This window comes from Thalassophryne amazonica, chromosome 16 (assembly GCF_902500255.1).
Source record: "Thalassophryne amazonica chromosome 16, fThaAma1.1, whole genome shotgun sequence".
Taxonomy (NCBI): domain Eukaryota; kingdom Metazoa; phylum Chordata; class Actinopteri; order Batrachoidiformes; family Batrachoididae; genus Thalassophryne; species Thalassophryne amazonica.
The window spans coordinates 40,580,012-40,601,222 of NC_047118.1; the positions used below are offsets into that span (position 1 = coordinate 40,580,012).

Sequence of the window (21,211 nt, forward strand, 5' to 3'; positions counted from 1 at the left end):
AAAAATCAGGATACAGCTTTTTAAAGTTGTGCCTAACAGCAGCTACCTAACATATGGTGCTTTTCTGTCAATATTAAAGGAATATTGACTTATGTTAATACTGTGTTAAAGCCAATACCATGGCAAAAAAAGAACATTTCATGCAACTCTGTGTGACTCCCTGGCATTCACCACTGGGGAGTCACACCGGGTGGTCGGGACTGGGAATGGAAATAGTTGGGCATCTGTAATTATGTCTGCAGCACACACAAAAAGAGAAAAATCAAAAAAGACATAAATCAAAATTTAGAAATCATTTTTGCTTGTTCGCCAGTCACATCTTCATGGCAAAGTGGCATGGAGAATGGTACTGTCGAAAAGCAGGAATATGAATCTGTGCTGCAAAATGCCTTCTAATAACCTTGGCCCTTGCACTTTGAGATTACACAAAAAAATAGTCACATAAATACGTTTTTTTTTTTATTATTATTATTATTATTAAGGTCTCATGTCATACAAATATTCCTGGCATGGGGAATTTGCAATGTCACAGCAGGAGCCGCGATAAAAAATTATGCCAATATCAGGGCAAAGTAGATTTACCAAATACTAGAAGGCAGGATAAGTACTTAAACATGTCTAAATGAGAATAAAATTAGAAAAACGCTATAGGGCTATACATACTTGCACTGACAATATATATTGATGACAAGCATTAGAAGTATTAGCCACAGTATTTCCAGTAAGCATCAATTGGATTTTTGGATCAGTCTTACATCTGACATTTTTAGACCTCCACATTTCAGCCCAGTAGATGGAGATACCACCTAATCGCACCACTTACAATCCGCTGACAAATCAACGAAGAAGTGGCGGAACACTTTAGGTGGCAGGAAATGTTTCGTATCGGAGCTGTTTTGTTGTTGCAATTGGAAATTGCTGTACCGGGGTAGTCTACAAATCTTTGCAGTGTTGCAGGTGAAACTACATTAATATTACAATTTTCTTCAATATAATTACAGCATGAAGGGAACACTGGGTGGTACAGTTCGGGGAACGGGATTCAGGCTGGTTTTCTGTCGCCGTGTTTTGTGTGTTAGCGTGTTAGCTAGCTGATGGTAAGTCACGAGGAAGATAGCTGCTTGTTGTAAAAGGAGCAGCCAAACAAGCTTACTGTGTCAGCATTTTACCATATTTTCAAATTTCCTATATTGGAATATAAATGTAATTGATGAGGCTAAATAACTAGAAAATGTTTTGATATTTTACTTTTAAAACTGGTTTGCTCAGCTGGAACAGGTAAATGTGTTATTCTTCACAATTAGTTCCAGAAACATTTGATTATTTTGTCATGATCATTATCGTTGTTGTTTCTGTCAGTAAACTATCCAACACTGTGTAGGTAGCAAGTTGTGTTACTTACACTTTTCAGTTGAACCACTTAAATAGATTGATGAAGTCAGCTGTGATGGCCAAGCTGAAGGGCTTTGAGTTCTGGAAGATAACCCTGAAGGAAGCACGCTTTGTAGTGGCTCCTATGGTGGACCAGAGCGAATTGGCGTGGCGCTTGCTGAGCCGCCGACATGGTGCTCAGCTCTGCTATACTCCCATGCTCCATGCTCAGGTGTTTGTGCGTGATGCCAACTACAGGAGGGAAAACCTCTACAATGACGTTTGTGAGGAGGACAGACCTCTCATCACACAGGTGAGAACACACAGGTGATGTGACTTTAAATTTGTGTGACACTGCACTGAATTGTGCCATGTCATCTTTTCATATTTATTTTTTTATGAACAAACTTTAAGAAGAAAATTTGGTTGTCAGCAAAAACAAAACAAAACTCGTCCTTGACGTGTCACCCTGAAAAATGTGAACACCGCATGATACAAGTTATTGTGATTAAAGTTCCGAATCAGAACCAAATTTATTGCCAAGTAAGTTCTCACATACAAGGAATTTTATCTGGTGTTATTGGTGCATAATAACAATAATAAAAAAGAAAAGGAAAAAATACTTCTGTAAGTAAAGAGTCAAATAGGTAAGATTATGGCCACTGCTGAATAAATATAACGTAGCGGGATGGGGCTGTGCAAAAGGATATGATTGGTGGGCAGATGTAGAGTACATTACAGTGCAGGAATGACCAATTTGAACTTTATGGAAGTGGGGGGAAGGGGGCAGGGTAAATGGGGGGTCTCTGGCATTATTTATTAGTTTGGATGGAAAGAAGCTGTTTTTGTGTCTTGAGGTTTTAGTCCTGATGAACCTGAACCGTCTGCCAGAGGGGAGGTTGACAAAAAGTTTGTGTCCTGGGTAAGAGGGGTCTGCCACAATCTTCCTTGCCGTCTCAGGGCCCTGGAGGCGTACGGGTCCTGGAGGGATGGCAGATTGCAGTCAGTCACCTTCTCTGCTGTGTGGATGATACACTGCAGTCTGCTCCTGTCCTTAGCAGTGGCAGTAGCAGTGATGGAAGAGGAGATGTTGGACTTTTAATTTCAGTGATGACTGACCTTGACCTAATTTTGAAGGACATGGGGCAACAATATCTCCAATGATGTACTCCCACTAATGTTTCAAAGAAATAATACAGGTTTACTAAATTGGGAGCAAGGACATATCTCTTTAAGGTTAAGGTAAAATTTGTTGATGAATGGCCTTCATCTAGTTTTGAAGGTTACAGAGCCAGAAATTGTCTGTGTTCGATGAACATTGGCCTCTATATAAATTTCCAGTGATTTCATTTGCAGCAAGAATGCATCCTTTGAAGAATTAGGTAAAATTCCTACTCCAGCACTATAGCCTTAATCCTCTTTTCACTCAAACTTGTGCACCTTTCCCAAATCAATGAAATCATGACTTACATATTTGGAAACTAGTCTCCACTGTGATTATTACAATGCAGGTTGAAGTTGCCTTGTTACATTCTCATTATGACATGGCTGCATGAACATACTACCCACTCAAAAGTAGGTATAGGACAACGTACATGCCAATATCGCATTTTTTTAAAACACGTTTAACTTTTATCACAGTGCTTGCTGTTAGCATGTGTTTGCCGCTAGTATGTTTTTGAAGTGTCAAATGTAAGTCACTGGGTTGTTTTTCTTGTCAGTTCTGTGCCAACAATCCAGAAGTGTTTGTTCAGGCAGCTCTGTTGGCACAGGACTACTGTGATGCCATCGACCTTAACCTGGGGTGCCCACAGATGATCGCCAAGAGAGGTACATATCTTCATTAGTACCATCAGAAATACATTAATGACCTTCCAATCAATGTTTAATTATCACTTTACAAATCACCACCAGCTAAAAATATGCTCAGATATCTGTCATTAGATTTAATTTAGAAAGGCTTACAAAATGTGTTCTTTTTTAAAGATTTATCAAAAGGTTTGCAATCTTTTAGGGTACAAAAGACAACTAACAAATTGTTATGCTTGTTTCGAAGGACATTATGGTGCTTTTCTACAAGATGAGTGGGAACTTTTAGCAAAAATGAGTAAGTCCTCTCCCAGTCTGTTAAATGACACACTATCATTTTAAACAATGCGTATTGATGCCTTCAAGGTGTTATTTACACTCAGTGGCTACCTCATTAGGTACACATGCTCAGCTGCTCATTAAAGTGAATATCAAATCCTTTTGTGGGAACAGTGCTGCTAATTGCTAATTAGCGAGGCTAACTTTTTTGTTAGCGGGTTAGCTTTTCAGCTAACTTTGAAAACCATCAGAGGATTAATTAGCTTCCGCTAACTTTCACTCTGCTAACATTTCTTTGCTGGCATAGTGAGTAAGACTGAATGGTCAAAGACGTTTGTAAACCCTAAAATCAAGGCTGCCGTAAGGAAGTCAGCTCTCCCCCAGCAGAAGGAAGCAGGCCAGCTGTCGCAGCTGCTGGCCCAACACACAAGTTACAAACTTCCGATTTGTAACTTGTGTGTTGGTTTTTACAAATAGATGTGTATCTGTAAATGCGCCATTTTTTTCCATTTGTTTAAAAAAAAAGCATTTGCAAAATTGAAAATTCGGTTTGTGACGTGTGAGTTGGCATGTTGGCCGCTATTCACATTCCCATCCAGTAGATGGCAGTGTTCTATGCATTTTGACAGGGGGTGGGGGGTGATGAGACGAAACTGATTTCCCATAATGCTTTTTTAGCACTTGTGTCGGCTTAATGCTAAAACCTTCAGAATTAGCTCATTACTTTAAAAGTGCAATATTTTCACTTTGTAAAAATGACAGAGTTGCTGTTAATGTGTTGATAAACTGTCCGGAATTAGTCTGTTTATAAATGAAAACGAGTGAACGTGCCTTGTTTGATCTACACTTCCACCGTGAAAGGTAAGTGAGACGTCTTTGCGGCAGCCGACAGGGTGTTTAAAGACAAAAGCGCTGGTTCGTTGTTTTGGGTTTGTGATCACTTTGCGTTGAATTTACTCAGAACCTTGTGGTGCTAAAAGTCAAAACTGGTTTATTAGTCGCCAACAGTGTGCCGAGTCAATAAGTTAGTGGTTAGCTGTAACTTCCACTAATTTTTTTTTTCAGGTTTATGGGTTTAGCATCATAAAAGTTAACTTTTCAGTTAGCAGATTAGTGGTTATTGAAGCTAACTTTTCGGTTAGTTGTACCCACCACTGATCAAATCATCCAGTCGTGTCAAAAACCCAATGTGTTTGGTCATGTGGATATGGTCAAAATTTTTTGCAAGCACCAAATTGAGGCAAAGTGCAGGGGTGGTGGCCAAGTGGTTAATGCGCTTGGTTTCAGTGCAGAAGGTTCTGCGTTCAAATCCCACCCCTGCCACATTTCTCCATGCAATGTGGAGTTGCGTCAGGAAGGGCATCCGGTGTAAAACCTATGCCAATTCAACATGCAGATCCACCTTGGATTTGCTGTGGCGACCCCGAGTGCAAACAAGGGAGCAGCCGAAGGGACTTACCTTACCATATTGAGGAAAAAAGTTGATTTAATCCCTTTAATTTAATTTATTAATTTATATAGCGCCAAATCACGACAAAGTCGCACCAAGGCGCTTCACATAATTCACAACAACACAAATTAATCTAAATTCAAAATTAAAAGCAAGAAAAGCACAGTTAAAAGGTAAAACACAGTAGAATAAAAATAAATTACAAAGCAAACACAAACAGATTAAAAAATGAATGATAAGACAGTCTAAAAAAGTGGGTCTTCAGTCTTGATTTAAAAATCTCCACCGTATCAGACTGCCGAATAACAGCAGGTAGATCATTCCAAAGAGCCGGACCACGGTAGGAGAAGGCTCTATACCCCACAGACTTTTTGTTCATCCTCGGAACACACAGAAGCTCTGCGAACGCAAAGGCCTCGCAGGTACATAGGGCTTAACCAAGTCCGCCAAGTAGGAAGGCGCCAGTCCATGAACAATTTTATAAACCAACAATAAAACTTGAAAATCCAATCTGGCAGAAACCGGTAGCCAATGAAGGGATGCCAGAATGGGAGTAATGTGGTCAAACCTTCTACTTTGTGTCAAAATTCTGGCAGCAACATTCTGCACCAACTGAGGTCCTCGAATGTTAGACTGCGGCAGACCAGAAAATAAAGCATTACAATAATACAATCTAGAAGAGACAAATGCGTGAATCAGAGTCTCAGCATCAGCCATAGACAGGATGGGGCGAATCTTTGCTATATTTCTCAGATGAAAGAAAGCAGTCCTCGTAATGTCCCTAATGTGGAGGTCAAAGGACAACATAGGATCAAAGATTACCCCAAGGTTCCTCACTTTGTCAGTATGATGTATAACACGTGAACCTAGGCTAAGCGCCAGCTGATCAAATTGGTGCCGATGTCTTGCTGGACCAAGAACCATCATTTCAGTCTTATTAGAGTTCAAAAGTAGAAAGTTGCTAGACATCCAACTTCTCACTGCTGCAAGACAGTCCTGTAAAGAATGATGCCAATTGGGCTGGCTTGGAATGTTTTAGAAACTGTTGATCTGCTGTGATTTTCACAACCATTTCTAGTCAAGTCATGTCTGGGAGCATGCGCTGGTGCTTTTCCACATCCATGATACCACAGAACCACCTTGGTGCATTGCACTGGTCCATTCCCACAAGTCTGAAATAAGCATCTATCTGCCACAGCCAGTTGAAGCATGGGCATCTCCTTGGCCTTCTCTAGCTACCAGGGTCCTCAACACTCTGCACCTGCATGGTGGATCACAAACAGGCCACGTGGCCAAAATGTCAAAGTTGACACTCCTTTACAATGGAAGTAATACTTGTCATCTTAGTCTCTCTTAGTAATAATGATGGGTATTGATAAGATTTGATCAATATCTATGCCATATTCCTTATCAATTCCCTTATCAATACCTTTTGTGAATTTTCTGTGTACTAAAAGTAGACTTTACAGGTTTTCTATGTCATGAGCATTTTATTGAGTCTTAAAGTAGATAAAAATGAAATTGGTCACTGAATCTTTTATCTCTGGATATAAATAAAATCTTTACAAGATTGATCCTTGATCTCCAGACAGAAATAGAAATAAACAAAATCTGTAGTTTTTGTCAAAAGCATTTCTTTTCAGATATTATTGACACAAATTTAACTCCATAGATGCTGAGCTGAGCTCTTGCAGCCGATTACGATCCCCCCCCCCCCCAAGGATGTAATTCACAAAACACAGAGGGCGTCTCCTTGTGGGAGAAAAAAAAAAAAACGGTTTTGGTCAGTTGGCTTGAGAATGAAATGCCAGTTCCCATTGGAGTGGAAAATTATTAAGGACCCTTGGCCAACATTGTTAATCCCCAACTTGCTCCTTATGTGTAATTGAGTGCCTTGGATGGTAACATGCAGACTTCAGTGTATAAATGGGTATAGGGATGATGTAAGGCATCATTGGAAAGTGCTTTGAGAGTCTTCTTCAAATGGAAATGTGCTATGTAAATGAAGTCTGTTTACATTTTAATAGAAAGGCATCGGTAATTCAAATAACCAATCATAAAAAGAACTTGTCTGGTCTGATGAGTATCAAGTTCTGCTTCAACAGTCAGATGTAAGGGCCATAACTTAAGCATAAAAAAACGTGGAAGCATGGAGCCACCTTTCCTTGTATCAACAATTAGGCTGCTGGTGGTAATGTGTGACAACTGCATGAGGCTAGCAAGCATGTCAATATGGACCAAAATCGTGTTGAATCAGCACCATGAAGAAATGAAGCAAATTCAAAGGTAAAAATGGTACCTGCAGGTGTACCCAGTGAAGTGGCCCATGTGTGTAAAATCTGTGAAAAGTTCTCTAGGTTTGCTGTTGCAAATTACTACAAATAATCATTTTTCCCAGTCAGGTTAGCCAATGAAAAGCTCTCGGTGCCCATCACATGTAAGATCCGTGTGTTTGAAGAGGTTGAAAAGACTGTCCTCTATGCTCAGATGCTGGAGAAAGCTGGATGTCAGGTATGATCACATTCATAATTTTAATATGAATCTGTTGAGTGTGCGTCTCTAAACCATGCACAAGCTATTAAAATCAACAGCGTGCATGTAGAATGATCTAATACGGACAACATTTGTAATATCATATAATCATCATGCATTGAAGTCAAACTGTAATCTTACTTATTTTTAGGCTCAGAATGGTCATGCGCTGTGTTCCCACTGGTCTTCCTTGCACTGGTTTAATTACTTGAGCTCTTTCTCTCTGGCGCTCTCACATACACACATAAAATTCTTTTTTTCCAGCTGCTAACAGTTCACGGCAGAACCAAAGAGCAGAAAGGACCCATGACGGGTATTGCCAGCTGGGAGCACATAAAAGCAGTGCGGTGAGTCACCAGCAGCTTGTTTTAATTTCTACATATGTAGAATATCTACTCTGAAGTGTGACCTGCAGAAGTTAGGCCAGTTGTTCTCAAATTCAGTCTTTGTGTGTCCCAGCTCTGCATGTTTTCTTGTTCTCCCTCTTCTGCCCATACTCGAATAACTCTGTTCAGCCAGTCATCAACCTGAGACAAATGTGAGTCGAGCAGAGAGAAATGGAAACCATGTACAGAGCCTTTGTCCAAACCACAATAACATTTCGGGTGTTGTGCCTCATGCCAAATGCTTTATTTGTCCCAACACAGATTTTAAAGTTTTTCAACAGCTGATTGGGATTTTTCTGCCACAGGAAGGCAGTAAATATTCCAGTTTTTGCTAATGGCAACATTCAGCACCTGAGTGATGTGGAGCGCTGTATTCAGGAGACTGGAGTGCATGGAGTTATGAGTGCAGGTGCACAACATTTAGTCACAGTTTGTTCCTTCATAACAAGCTGCATTTTTTTTTTCTTTTAGCGTCAACAGTCAGTACAGCAAATTCTTCAAAATGTCTGTTTCATATTTCTATGTTGCTTTCAGAGGGTAACCTCCATAATCCTGCACTGTTTGAGGGGTGCAGTCCCCCAGTGTGGGAAATGGCTGAGGAATATCTAGAGGTGGTTAAGCAGCATCCTCCCTGCACTCTATCCTACGTACGAGCGCACCTCTTCAAGCTCTGGCACCACACGTATGTCTACCTGTGCAGTAATTTATGATGACCAATATATATGTGCCGGTAATTTGTGTTTTAATGCCTGTCACTAAGTGGTGGCGATACCGTTGGAAATGTTTTATTTACTGTATTTTCTGGAGTACAATTCACGCCAGAGTATAAGTCATGTTGGCCCAAAAATGCCTCTTTAAGAGGAAAAAATTGTGTACAAGTTGCACCGGAGTATAAGTTGCATTGATCACTTCATGCAAGGAGAAGCATGCGGATTTAGTCATCATGTTGTTCATTTATAAGGCGCGCACACACAGTGGTAAGGAGCATAGCTAACAAGCTAATTAATGTCACTATAAGGGCACAAAATGCGATTGAACTGCTTCTTTAACCCACTAAACAGATGATCGTATGTGACCGTACCACGCAATGAAACATTTTGATAACCCGGTATATCATCTATATTATCCTCCTAGGGCCTGGCATCCACATATGTGGACATGATATTTTTGGTTGTCTAGTCCATAAACTAAGTTTTGTTTCATGAGAACCTCCGGGTCTTAGGAGGTTAAAATCAAGTGGCCTCTGTGTGCGTGCATGAGTATGGATAGCTTTGATCACACAGAAGCCGGGAAGAACTGACATTTGCCGTTTGGTATGCTTTTATATATTTTGGGTCAAGGATGAATGCTGCAAAAATGGTAAGTTGTTGGGACTAATATTTTGGGAGAAATTAGCAATTTTATCTAACCAGTAAGCAATGGACATGCTGCAGTGCACCATGGGAGTTCAGGGTTTTGAAGTTTTAAATGTTATTGTGGTTTGTTAGTTTAACAGTGTTAGTGTTGATAGTTGTTGTTGATAGTTGTTTTTGTAGTTCAACTGGTTTAGTCAAGTGTCATGTTGCCGGAACCTTGACTGAAAAGTGTATTGCGTTTGATGTTTTCTGCCACCGCCTCTGTTTCTGCTTATCTAAAATTAGAGGCACCAGTTTGCGGCAGAATGTGGAAAAGACAAAAAGCTCTCCGTGTGTGCATGCATGGGTGTGTGTAACTTCGATCATGGAGAAACTGTGGACAGCTGACATTTGCCGTTTGGTATGCTTATGTATTTTAGGTCAAGGATGAACACCAAAATGGAAAGTTGATAGGACTAATATTCTTGGAGAAGCTACAGATATTAACTAACAACACTGAAGAATGGACGTTTCTAATTTCATTCTGGACTTGCATGCCATTCCAGTAGGGGGTGGTAAATCATCTTTATATTAAAGGCATGAGTGGTGTGATTATTTAGTAAGTTCAATATAAGTACATAACACAATTGCAAATATGTTAAAATACATGGATGACACAATAAAGTGAAAACACTTATTTCCATTGTGGTCCATTTAAAAATCAAATGACAAAATAGAAGTAATAAGAAAATAATAAGAAGAATATTGATGATGATGATAATAATAATAGAGTTTGTGTTAACAACCTAAACAATTTATAAATACATTAAGACAGTAATTTAACATTAAAAAATTACATAATTAACAGTAACTAAAAGGGCTGAGTTCCCCTTCTAAAAAAATTGTTGAAGTCTAAGGTTCAAAAACATTCTGGACTCTCACATCATTCCAACTCATTATACAAGCTTTGCTTATTTTATTACCACCCTTGAAAAATGTCAGCTACCTAGTTTATAAACCCTACCCAATCTAGAGCCCATGGTTCCCCACAGGCAATATGCTAGTTTATAGTTTATAAATGAATATAAGCATACAACACAAATTGTATTTTAGCCATCAGAAGCTAAGAGCTAATTAATGTTTTTGTTACAAGCGTAAACTTCTTTCAGTTGACTGAACAATTATATGTGAAGTAAATGTACAGTGTAATTTAAATTCCTGTTTTTAGTGCATTCATAAAATAAAGTCAATTTTCTTGTTGAAAGAGCTGTCCTTGTACTTTCAAATAAAGTTTCTTCCAAATAGGAAAAAAAAAACAAAATAGTCCATCTTCATTCAAAATTCTTGTCTTCCAATAAAAAACATGTTTAAGTATTTCTGATCTTATTCTGGTGGTTCCGAGGTCCCCTTCCTGAAGCAAAGCATCTTGGGACAGATTTGTTAACACACCATAACTTTGGGTGAAGAGAGAATGAAATTAAAACAAAACAGGGTCCGGTAGCTGAGAGGATCCATGGAAACAGCCTCGTGCCCGCCCAGAGGAGAAACTTTTGAGTGTCGGCAGTTAGCTGTTTAGGACTTTTCCTGTTCCTTGTTTAATGGTGGATATCACACAGACTTTTTGAGCGCTGATCTCTGTTGGATTCTGTGTGGAACATTTCCAAGTGTCAGAGTGGTCCAATGCAAACTTAGAGCAAGTTCAGTTTTAAATCTCCTAACAGCACATTTATGTGTTTCTTGTTCACATTGTTACTCTGCTATGGAATGAACGTCTGTGCGTGTGCATTTTTACAGCGCCGTTTTTTTATGTGTGTGTGTGTGTGTGTGTGTGTGTGTGTGTGTGTCATTTGACCGCACTCTTTGCTATTTGATAAAGGCATTTGTTGATTTTTATTTGCTTGAAGTGAGCCTGACTGCTAATTGTATTTTATCCAAAGCCTGACATGAGGAAAAAGTCAAAATAGTGACACCATCATGATCACTCAGTTAAAAAACACTTTGAGTGTGACCGACTTTGTATGCGTGTGGAAAGTAATCAAGGCCCATTAGGAAGTTTCCACCTCTTTTTTTTTTTAATGAAAAGGCAGTTTAATGGTGTTTTTCTCATATTCATCGTTGTGAATAGTGATTTATTTTTTTCTCCGTTATGTAAGTCACACCAGACTATATGTCGCAGCGCCCTCGCAAACTCAATAAAATTGCCACAACTTATATTCCGAAAATACAGTAAGTTGCACCTGCCAGTGTCTGGTTTATTGGTCACATACACTTGAGCAGGGGCATCGGACTGGGGGGGTAAAGGGTAATATGTATCCGAGGGCCCAGAGCATGGGGGGGGGGGGGGGGGGGGCCACAAAAAACTGGCATTTAATACATTTTTGTGTTACGTTATTAATGTTCATACTATTCATGTTGTACAAGAATATAATTAGAATGAATGTGTAAATGTTGCAAAACATAATTCTGCTCTAACAATAATATTGAAAGATCTCTCCCTCCCACCCCTGCACAGTTGTACAATGGTTTAGTCTAGGTGCACAGGTGGCACGCTTTCTCTCTCTCACACACACACACCACACATCCCAAACGGGATCTCACAGAAAGAAGTGTTTAGTAGGCTGAAACAACTGATCGATTTAATTGATTATTAAAATATACTCAGCAAAAATAAGATCTAAAACTTTTTCCACATACACAATATCACCATTTCCCTCAAATATTGTTCACAAACCAGTCTAATATGTGATAGTGAGCACTTCTCCTTTGCTGAGATAATCCATCCCTCCTCACAGGTGTGCCATACCAAGATGCTGATTAGACACCATGATTAGTGCACAGGTGTGCCTTAGACTGCCCCACAATAAAAGGCCCACTCTGAAAGGTGCAGTTTTTATCACACAGCACAATGCCACAGATGTCGCAAGATTTGAGGGAGCGTGCAATTGGCATGCTGACAGCAGGAATGTCAACCAGAGCTGTTGCTCGTGTATTGAATGTTCATTTCTCTACCATAAGCCGTCTCCAAGGCGTTCAGAGAATTTGGCAGTACATCCAACCAGCCCTCACAACCGCAGACCACGTGTAACCACACCAGCCCAGGACCTTCACATCCAGCATGTTCACCTCCAAGATCGTCTGAGACCAGCCACTGGGACAGCTGCTGAAACAATCGGTTTGCATAACCAAAGAATTTCTGCACATACTGTCAGAAACCATCTCAGGGAAGCTCATCTGCATGCTCATCGTCCTCATCGGGGTCTCGACCTGACTCCAGTTCGTTGTCGTAACCGACTTGAGTGGGCAAATGCTCACATTTGCTGGCGTTTGGCACGTTGGAGAGGTGTTCTCTTCAACTCTATGCGAAGGAGATGTGTTGCAGTGCATGAGGCAAATGGTGGTCACACCAGATTACGACTGGTATCTCCCCCCAATAAAACAAAACTGCACCTTTCAGAGTGGCCTTTTATTGTGGGCAGTCTAAGGCACACCTGTGCACTAATCATGGTGTCTAATCAGCATCTTGATATGGCACACCTGTGAGGTGGGATGGATTATCTCAGGAAAGGAGACGTGCTCACTATCACAGATTTAGACTGGTTTGTGAACAATATTTGAGGGAAATGGTGATATTGTGTATGTGGGAAAAAGTTTTAGATTCTTTTGAGTTCATCTCATACAAAATGGGAGCAAAAACCAAAAGTGTTGCGTTTATATTTTTTGTTGAGTGTAGTTGTCAACTAATTTAGTCATCAATTAGTGGTAAATAACTTTGTTTTACCGCAAATGTTTCGTTTGTTTCCCATAAATCAACTGTTTCTGCAGCGCGGCTTTCCTTTGAACCTTGAACCAATCAGTGATTCACAGATCAAAGCAGTGCTTCGATCTGGTGCTTTGTTGATTCAGTGTTTTATTTCGCTTAATCTTAATTTTTTCCCCACTAACAACCCCAAAGCATATGAAAGAGCATATGTCTGCAGTAATATTTACCTTTTTGTGTTAATCTGACGTGTTATGGTCTCTGAAACAGTGATAGATGTATTTTAGAACTTAAAATGGGACCGATGCTAACGAGTTAGCATGCATATGGCGGTTTTCAAAGTGAGGTTAGCATTAAGCTGTTGCAGCTGTCGGCACATTTGTTTTCTGCTTAATAATTAATGGCTCAGCGTTTGTTGTCGTAAAAGAGCCAATGCTATTACAAATTGTAATATTTATTAATTATTTTTATTTATATATCAATATAATAATAGCAACAACAATAATAGTAATAATAACTAATAATGCAACAATACAGTTTTAGAGAAATGGACAAAGAATCTGATAAAACAGAAAAGATTAAACCAACTAACAATGAACATAATAAATATAGAAATAACTGTTTCCTGTGAACACCTAGTGACTCTTACACCTCCACTTCATCCCTGTTTTTTTTTAAGTTTAAAGACAATTTGTTTTGGTCAAACCACACTAAGCTGTGTTTTTACACAAGAAAAAAATAAAATGCAGTAAACTGCACATTTGTGTCTTTTTTCATGAAAATATCTTATTAAATATAACATATTACACTTTAGTCAGGCCTTTAAAATACTTTTGTGGACTCTTGCTGTAATGTGTTGTCAGTGGTTGAGATAGTTGCTAGGGATGTGAATCGTACAACTCACGATTCAATTCGATTCTGATTCTTGGGGTGATGATTCGCTTCAGAATCGATTTTCAGTTCAAAGAGCTCTGAGAAATAGTTATATTAATTAAAAATGTTTGTTTAAGAAAATGCAGCTTTACAAGGTTAATCAAGTGATTCTAGATGTAAATTTACTCATCTGCTTTGCTCGTTCAGAGTGGGCTGGCAGTTTAGCGAAGCGCTGGTCAGTAGTCGACAGATACCGCAGCTCTGCTCTTTTAGCTCCGGGTGATAGTGTAGCATGTGGGCTTGCGGATTTGAAATGTTTCTGAAATACTTGACTTTCATTTTGCAGATTTTGCACACTGCATAAGTCATGTCAAGCTCCTTCTTACGCAGCAAATAATAAAATCCAAAATGTGCCCAAACATTTGCCTTCAGCAAAGACGGTGCTGGCTGAGTTAGCTCTTCGTCCACCGTGCTAAGCTGCAGCCACTGAACTCTGCAGCTCACGAGTGTTTGAAGCACGCCGGACCCCCCCCCTCGCGGGGACGCTGTAGTACAGAAACCGTTGCCTGACAAACAGTACATGCAGCGAGTAAGCAAGAAAATATTTAAGAAAATGCTTTATAAAAATCGATTCTTGGACATTTTGGATCGATTCAGATTCGGAATAAATAAGAATCGCGATTAGGACGTGAATCAATTTTTTTTCCGACACCTCTAATAGTTGCTGTAGGCATCTAAAAATGCTCATAATCGGGTGAAACCTGATGGAAATCTTTGTGTGATGTGTATGTATGTATGATGTATGTATGTGCAAAATAAAACAAAACACTACTCCGGGTATGTTTTTGACAAGAATATAACATCATAACTTTGTTACAAGGTCAAACGTTGATGTTGCATGATAAAGGCCTTTTAATAATAACTCACTTAAAGAAATAATGGCAAAACTCACATGTAAGTAAAAAAAAAAAAAACCCCAAAACGATTAATCGAAAAAATAATCGACCGATGAAATGATCATTAAAATAATTATTAGTTGCAGCCCTAGTGTTTAGGCTGAAATAAAATGTCTTTCCTAAAAAAGATTTCAAAAAAGAAGAGAAAGGACAGGGAAAGAAAACTAAATGAGGGAAAGCAGCTGCTAACCAAATTATTTGAAAAGAGAGGTGAGCTATATTGAGTTGGGGGGTCTGGGGGACCAAATTGCACCATTTTTCTACAAAATGGTGCAATTTGGTGCATTCCTGTGCATTTAATAGATGGGAATGGTGCAACTTGGTGCATTCCTATGCATTTTAACAGACGGGAATGCACCAAATTGCACCATTTTTCTAGAAAATGGTGCAATTTGGTCCCCTAGACCCCCCAAGTCAATATTGCTCCCCCAACTTTAACAAGGGTTCTGACTCCCAGGTGTGATCTAAGGTATACATAATTTAGACCTGGTTTGACTACGCATTATAAATTTGGTGTTTGGGTTAATAAAAAAGAACATAAATGTGTGTGTGTGTGTGTGTGTGTGTTGGGGGGGGGGGGGTTCGTCAATATGGCTAGTACCTAGGGCCCAGAATTTGGTGCTACTCCCCTGCACTTGAGTGGTTCTGTTCTATCTGCTTACAGTTGAGCAGAACCACGTGTGGACTGTTTTAAGGTTCAACGTTTTTCATTCTATAATCATGAGATCACTCAGATTGTAGCTGAACAATAACTGAAGTAATAGACCCATGTATATATTTTCATACAGCCACATGATTTCTGCCCATGTTTGGTTAGGCTGCAGATTCACCAAGATCTGAGGGAGGAGTTGGCCAAGGTGAAAACCCTCGAGGGTTTGGCTCACGTGAGCAAACAGCTGAGGCTACGCTGCCAGGTAACTGCTCTTGTGAGTTTCAAAAGTATCTATATTATACTAGCCAAGTGGCGTGTGTGTGTGTGTGGCTTCAATCAGGAGAGCTGACATTTGCCATTTGGTATGCTTATGTATTTTGGGTCAAAGATGAACGCTGCAAAAATGGGAAGTTAATAGGACTACTATATATATATATATATATATATATATATGTTTATTAGGAGAAGCTAATGATAAAACGCATCCCTTTCAGGTACAATAGAATCACCACCCCTCAATTGGAGTAGGGAAAAAGAAAACACATTGCTAATCCAGGTTTTTGTATCATGGAAGAAAACAATAGAACAGGTTAGTGGGGGAGGAAGCTTACCACAGTCATCCCTGTATCAGGGAAAGGACACTTCAGTGTGTGTATATTAACAATTGAACTGAGCTACTATTTTTGAAGAAATTAGCAATATTGGCTAACAGCAGAGAACAATAGATGTGCTGCAATGCGCCATGGGAGTTCAGGGTTTTAGGGTTTTTAAATGTTGTTATTGTGGTTTATGTATGTTTAACAGTGTTGTTAGTGTTTTTGATTTCCTGTGTTTTTGTAGTTCAGTTGTTAAGTGTCATATTGCCGATACCATGAGTTAGACGTTTAGTGCGTTTGATGTCTTCTGGCACCGTCTCTATGGGTGTAAAAATAAAAACATCTGGTTCTGGCAAAATGCGGAAAAGACAAAAAGCTCTGCGTGCATGTATATAACTCTGATCACAGACAAATTGGGGGGAGCTCACATTATCGGTTTGGTATGCTTATGTATTTTGGGCCAAGGATGAATGCCACCAAAATGGAACATTGATAGTCTAATATTTTACAACAGATATTAGCTAACACTGAAGAATTGATGTTGATAATTACATTCTGTACTCACAGTGGAAAGAAAATCATTTCACCATAAACCGGCCACAACCAGGTGCTCCGTGCAAAATTCCTGACAGAAAAGTGAAAAGAATTATCAGAAGAGTTTTCCAGGAGACAAGGACCACTTGTGGAAACTGAACAATTGTTTCAAAGAAAACAATAAGTAATGACAGTGAGTAAGAAAACAATGAGTAAGACTTCATTGCTGAGGGGAAAAAAAAAGCATGTTGAAGCTTGTTTAAAGTTTTGCTGCCTAACATTTAGAAAAGTCTGTGAAATACTGAGAGAATATAGTCTGGTCAGATGATACTAAAATTGAACTCTTTGGATGCCATAATACACACCATGTTTGGAGGTCAAATGTCACTGCACATCAGCCCAGAACACCATACCCACAGTGAAGTTTGAAGATGTGAACATCATGTTGTAGGGCTGTTTTTCAGCATACGGCACCAGCAGACATTTTTGATTTAAAAAAAAAAAAAAAAATCAAAAAAAAAAAAAAAATCTGCCATCTGTCAGGATGATGAAGATGAAATGAGGGTGGGCATTTCAGGAAGACAATCATCCCAAACACGCAACCAAGGAAACTCAATTGTATCAGAGAATGAAATAGTCAGTCACCTGACTTGAATCCAATAGAAAATCTATGGAAAGAACTAAACATCAGAGTTCATAGAAGAGGTCCACAGAATGTTCAAGATTTGTGTGGAAGAATGGGCCAAAATCACACCTGAGCAATCAATACATGCGACTAGTTTTTCCATACAGGAGGCATCTCAGAGCTGTTATTACCAACAAAGGCTTTTGTACAAAGAATATAATAAACTTCAGGAAGCATAGTCAGTCATTTTTTCCAGTGTCATTCCATTTGATTACATATAACTTAATTTATGTACTTATTTGTTTTGGTTTCTTGGTATGTGTGGATTACTTGTGTTGCTTCTAACATCTGGTGAAAATTTCATGTTGGTAGGACCTTCAGAAATATATTTACTGAAAAAATGGTAATGTACTTATTTTATCCGCTCTATATGGCAGCTCTTCTGGATTTTTGTCCATTATTGCCATCTTCTACCTCTTCTTCTTTCAGCTGCTCCCATTAGGGGTCGCCACAGCAGATCAATTATTTCCATCTCACCTCATTCTCTGTATCATCCTCTGTCACACCAACCCCTTGCATGTCCTCCCTCAACGCATGCATAAACCTCCTCTTTGGCCTCACTCTTCTCCAAACTGTCCCACCTGAGCTGTCCCTCTGATATGTTCATTCCTAATCCTGTCCATCCTTGTCACACCCAGAGAGACTCACAACATCTTCAGCTCTGCCTCCTGTCTTTTTGTTAGTTCTGCAGTCTCTAAGCTGTACAACGTAGCTGGACTCACTACTGTCTTGTAAACTCCCCTTCACGCTTGCAGATATTCTTCAGTCACAAATCATTCCTGCCACCTTTCTCCACCCACTCTGTCCTGCCTGCACTCTCTTCTTCACCTTTCTGCCACACTCTCCATTACTTTGGACAGTTGACCCTAATTATTTAAACTCATCTACTTAACCACTTCTACTCCTTGTAACTGCACTATTCCACTGTGCTCCCTCTCATTTACACACATGTACTCAGTCTTGCTCCTGTTGACGTTTATTTCCCTGCTCTCCAGAGTGTATCTCACATTTCCAGGATAGACTCAACCTGCTTTGTACTCACTACAGATCACAGTGTCATCTGCAAATATCATAATATATGCATATCCGTGTCTGATCTCATCCGTCAACCTGTCCATCACCATCGCAAACAAGAAAGGACTCTGAGCCCACCTCCACCTTGAATGAATCCATCATTCCTACTTCGCATCTCACTACTGTCACACTATCCTTGTACATGTCCTGCTCTTCCCTCACATACTTCTTTCCCACTCCAGACTTTCTCATACAATACCACAACTTTTCTTTTGACATCCTGTTATAAACTTTCTCAAAATCCACAATCACACAATGTAACTCCTTCTGACCTTCTCTATATTTCTCCATGTATGCTCAAAGCATACATTGCATCTGTAGTGCTCTTTCTCAGTATGAAACCATATTGCTGCTCACAGATCTTCATCTGTTTTCTAAGCCTAGCTTCTGTTGCTCATGTTTGTAACTTCATGCTGTGGTTGATTATCTTAATGCCTCTGTAGTTACTGCAGCTCTGCACATCACCCTTGTTCTTAAAAATAGGAACTTCATCTCCACTCCTCGGACATCATCTCACTTTTCAAGATTTTATTAAACAATCTGGTTAGGAACTCCACTGCCAAATCTCCTTAACATTTCCATGCCTCCACTGGAATGTTATCTGGGCCAACTAGCTTCCCATTCTTCATCTTCATAGCAGCCCTCACTTCATCCTTTCTAATCTCTTGCACTTCCTGATTTACTTTCTCCATATCATCCAGCCTTTTCTGTCTCTCATTTTCTTCATTCATCTGCTCCTCAAAATATTCCATCCACCTTCTCAACACTCTCCTCACTTGTAAGCACATTACCATCTGCATCCTTTGTCATCCTAACCTGCTGCAGTTCCTTTCCAGCTCTGTCCTGTTGTCTGGCCAATCGGTACAAGTCATTTTCTCCTGCCTTACTGGTCAACGTCTTGTACAGCTTGTTATATATGCCTTTCGCTTGGCTTTTGCTACTTCACTTTTTGCCTTATGCCACAGCTCCTTGTACTCCTGTCTACTTTCTTCATCTCTCCGACTATCCCAATTCTTTTTCGCCAACCTCTTTCTGCTTATGCTTTACTGAAAATCTCCATTCCACCACCAAGTCTTTGTCTTCCTTTTGCTGTCCAGATGTCCCACCCAGTACCTTACTAGCTGTCTCCCTCACCACATTTGCAGTACTGTTCCAGTTGTCCAAAACTGCTTCCCCTCCATCCAGTGTCTGTCTCACCTGCTCACTGAATTTCCACAGCAGTCTTCCTCCTTCAGCTTCCACCATCTGATCCTTTGCTGAGCTCTTACTCTCTTCCTCTTCTTCACCTCTAAAGTCATCCTACAAACCACCATCCTATGCTGTCTAACTACACTCTCCCCTGCTACCACCTTAGAGTCTCCAATTTCTTTTAGCTTGCATCTCCTACAAAGAATATAGTCCACCTGTGTGCACCTTCCTCCACTCTTACATGTCACCCTGTGCTCCTCCCTTTTCCTAAAGTAAGTATTCGCCACAGCCATTTCCATCCTTTTTTGAAAAATCAACTACCATCTGCCCTTCCACATTCCTGTCCTTGAAGTCCGCTCCTATCACCACTCTTTCATGCTTAGACATACTTTCCACCACCTCATCTAACTCATTCCAGAAATCTTCTTTCTCCTTTGTCTTACAACCTACCTGTGGGGCATATGCACTGATGATATTCGTCATCACCTCTTCAGTTTCCAACTTCACACTCATCACCCTGTCAGACACTCGCTTATCCTCCAACACAGTTTTAACATACTCTTCCTTTAAAATGACCCCAACACCATTTCTCTTCCTGTCCCTCACCATGGCTACAACAACTTGTACCCACCGCCGATGTTCCTGCTTATTCCCTTCCACTTGGTCTCTTGCACACACAATATGTCTACCTTTCTCCTCTCCATCATATCAGCCAGGTCTCTCCCTTTACCAGTCATTCTGCCAACATTCAGAGTTCCGACTCTCACTTCCACTCTTCTAGTGTTCCTCTTCTCCCGCTGTCTCTGGACATGTTCTCCTCTTCTTCACCCAGCAGTAGCCCAATTTCCATCAGCATCCTGTTGGGCAACGACACCTTTGGCGGTCGTTGTTAACCCAGTCCTCGACCCGAACTGGTACTGAATTCAATTGTACTCTGCATCTTTATTTTGGCTTGTTTTATGCCGGGTGCCCTTTCTGATGTAAACCCTATGCATTTATCGAGCTTGGGACCGGCACTCAGAATGTACCGGCTGCTGTGGCTGAGTTATTTCTGCACGTTGTTGTAGTGTGTGTGTTGTTGTAGTGTGCTTTTATTATTGGAGCTTATTTTGTTTTTTGGATTCTGAGAATTGTTATTGTAACTTACAGTGAGGAAAATAGTATTTAAACACCTGCGATTTTGTAAGTTCTCCCATTTAGAAATCATGGAGGGGTCTGAAACTTTCATCTTAGGTGCATGTCCACTGTGAGAGACATAATCTAAAAAAAAAATTCTGGAAATCGCAATATGTTGTTTTTTTTTGTTGTTTGTTTTTTTTTATTTATTTATTTGTATGTTACTGCTGCAAATAAGTATTTGAACACCTGTGAAAATCAATGTTAATATTTGGTACAGTAGCCTTTGTTTGCAATTTCAGGGGCCAAACGTTTCCTGTAGTTCTTGACCAGGTTTTCACACACTGCAGCAGGGATTTTGGCTCACTCCACACAGATCTTCTCCAGATCTTTCAGGTTTGGAGTTTCAGCTCCCTCCAAAGATTTTCTATTGAGTTCAGGTCTGGAGACTGGCCAGGCCACTCCAGGACCTTGAAATGCTTCTTACGGAGCCCCTCCTTAGTTGCCGTGGCTGTGTGTTTGGGGTCATTGTCATGCTGGAAGCACCCCGCCATGACCCATTTTCAATGCTCTTACTGAGGGAAGGAGGTTGTTTGCCAAAATCTCACAATACATGACC

General features: G+C 40.0%; 1 protein-coding gene across 5 annotated transcripts in view; it reads left to right on the forward strand.

Moving 5' to 3' along the window:
• The first annotated feature begins 863 nt into the window (after positions 1-863).
• Positions 864-21,211, forward strand: part of dus1l (dihydrouridine synthase 1-like (S. cerevisiae)) — a 32,363-nt gene continuing 12,015 nt past the window's right edge. For 2 of the 5 annotated variants that reach the window (XR_004565598.1, XM_034190220.1), the window contains exons 1-9: positions 864-957; positions 1,412-1,684; positions 3,093-3,201; positions 3,428-3,478; positions 7,308-7,420; positions 7,706-7,788; positions 8,133-8,236; positions 8,362-8,509; positions 15,565-15,673. Coding sequence is in view for 4 of the 5 variants with exons in the window: in XM_034190220.1 (XP_034046111.1) it covers positions 1,433-1,684; positions 3,093-3,201; positions 3,428-3,478; positions 7,308-7,420; positions 7,706-7,788; positions 8,133-8,236; positions 8,362-8,509; positions 15,565-15,673 (969 nt within the window). In the remaining variant the exon portion in view is untranslated. Of the gene's footprint in view, positions 958-983; positions 1,685-3,092; positions 3,202-3,427; positions 3,479-7,307; positions 7,421-7,705; positions 7,789-8,132; positions 8,237-8,361; positions 8,510-15,564; positions 15,674-21,211 lie in introns of those variants that run through there. The other 3 variants (XM_034190223.1, XM_034190222.1, XM_034190221.1) reach the window with 3 other exon arrangements.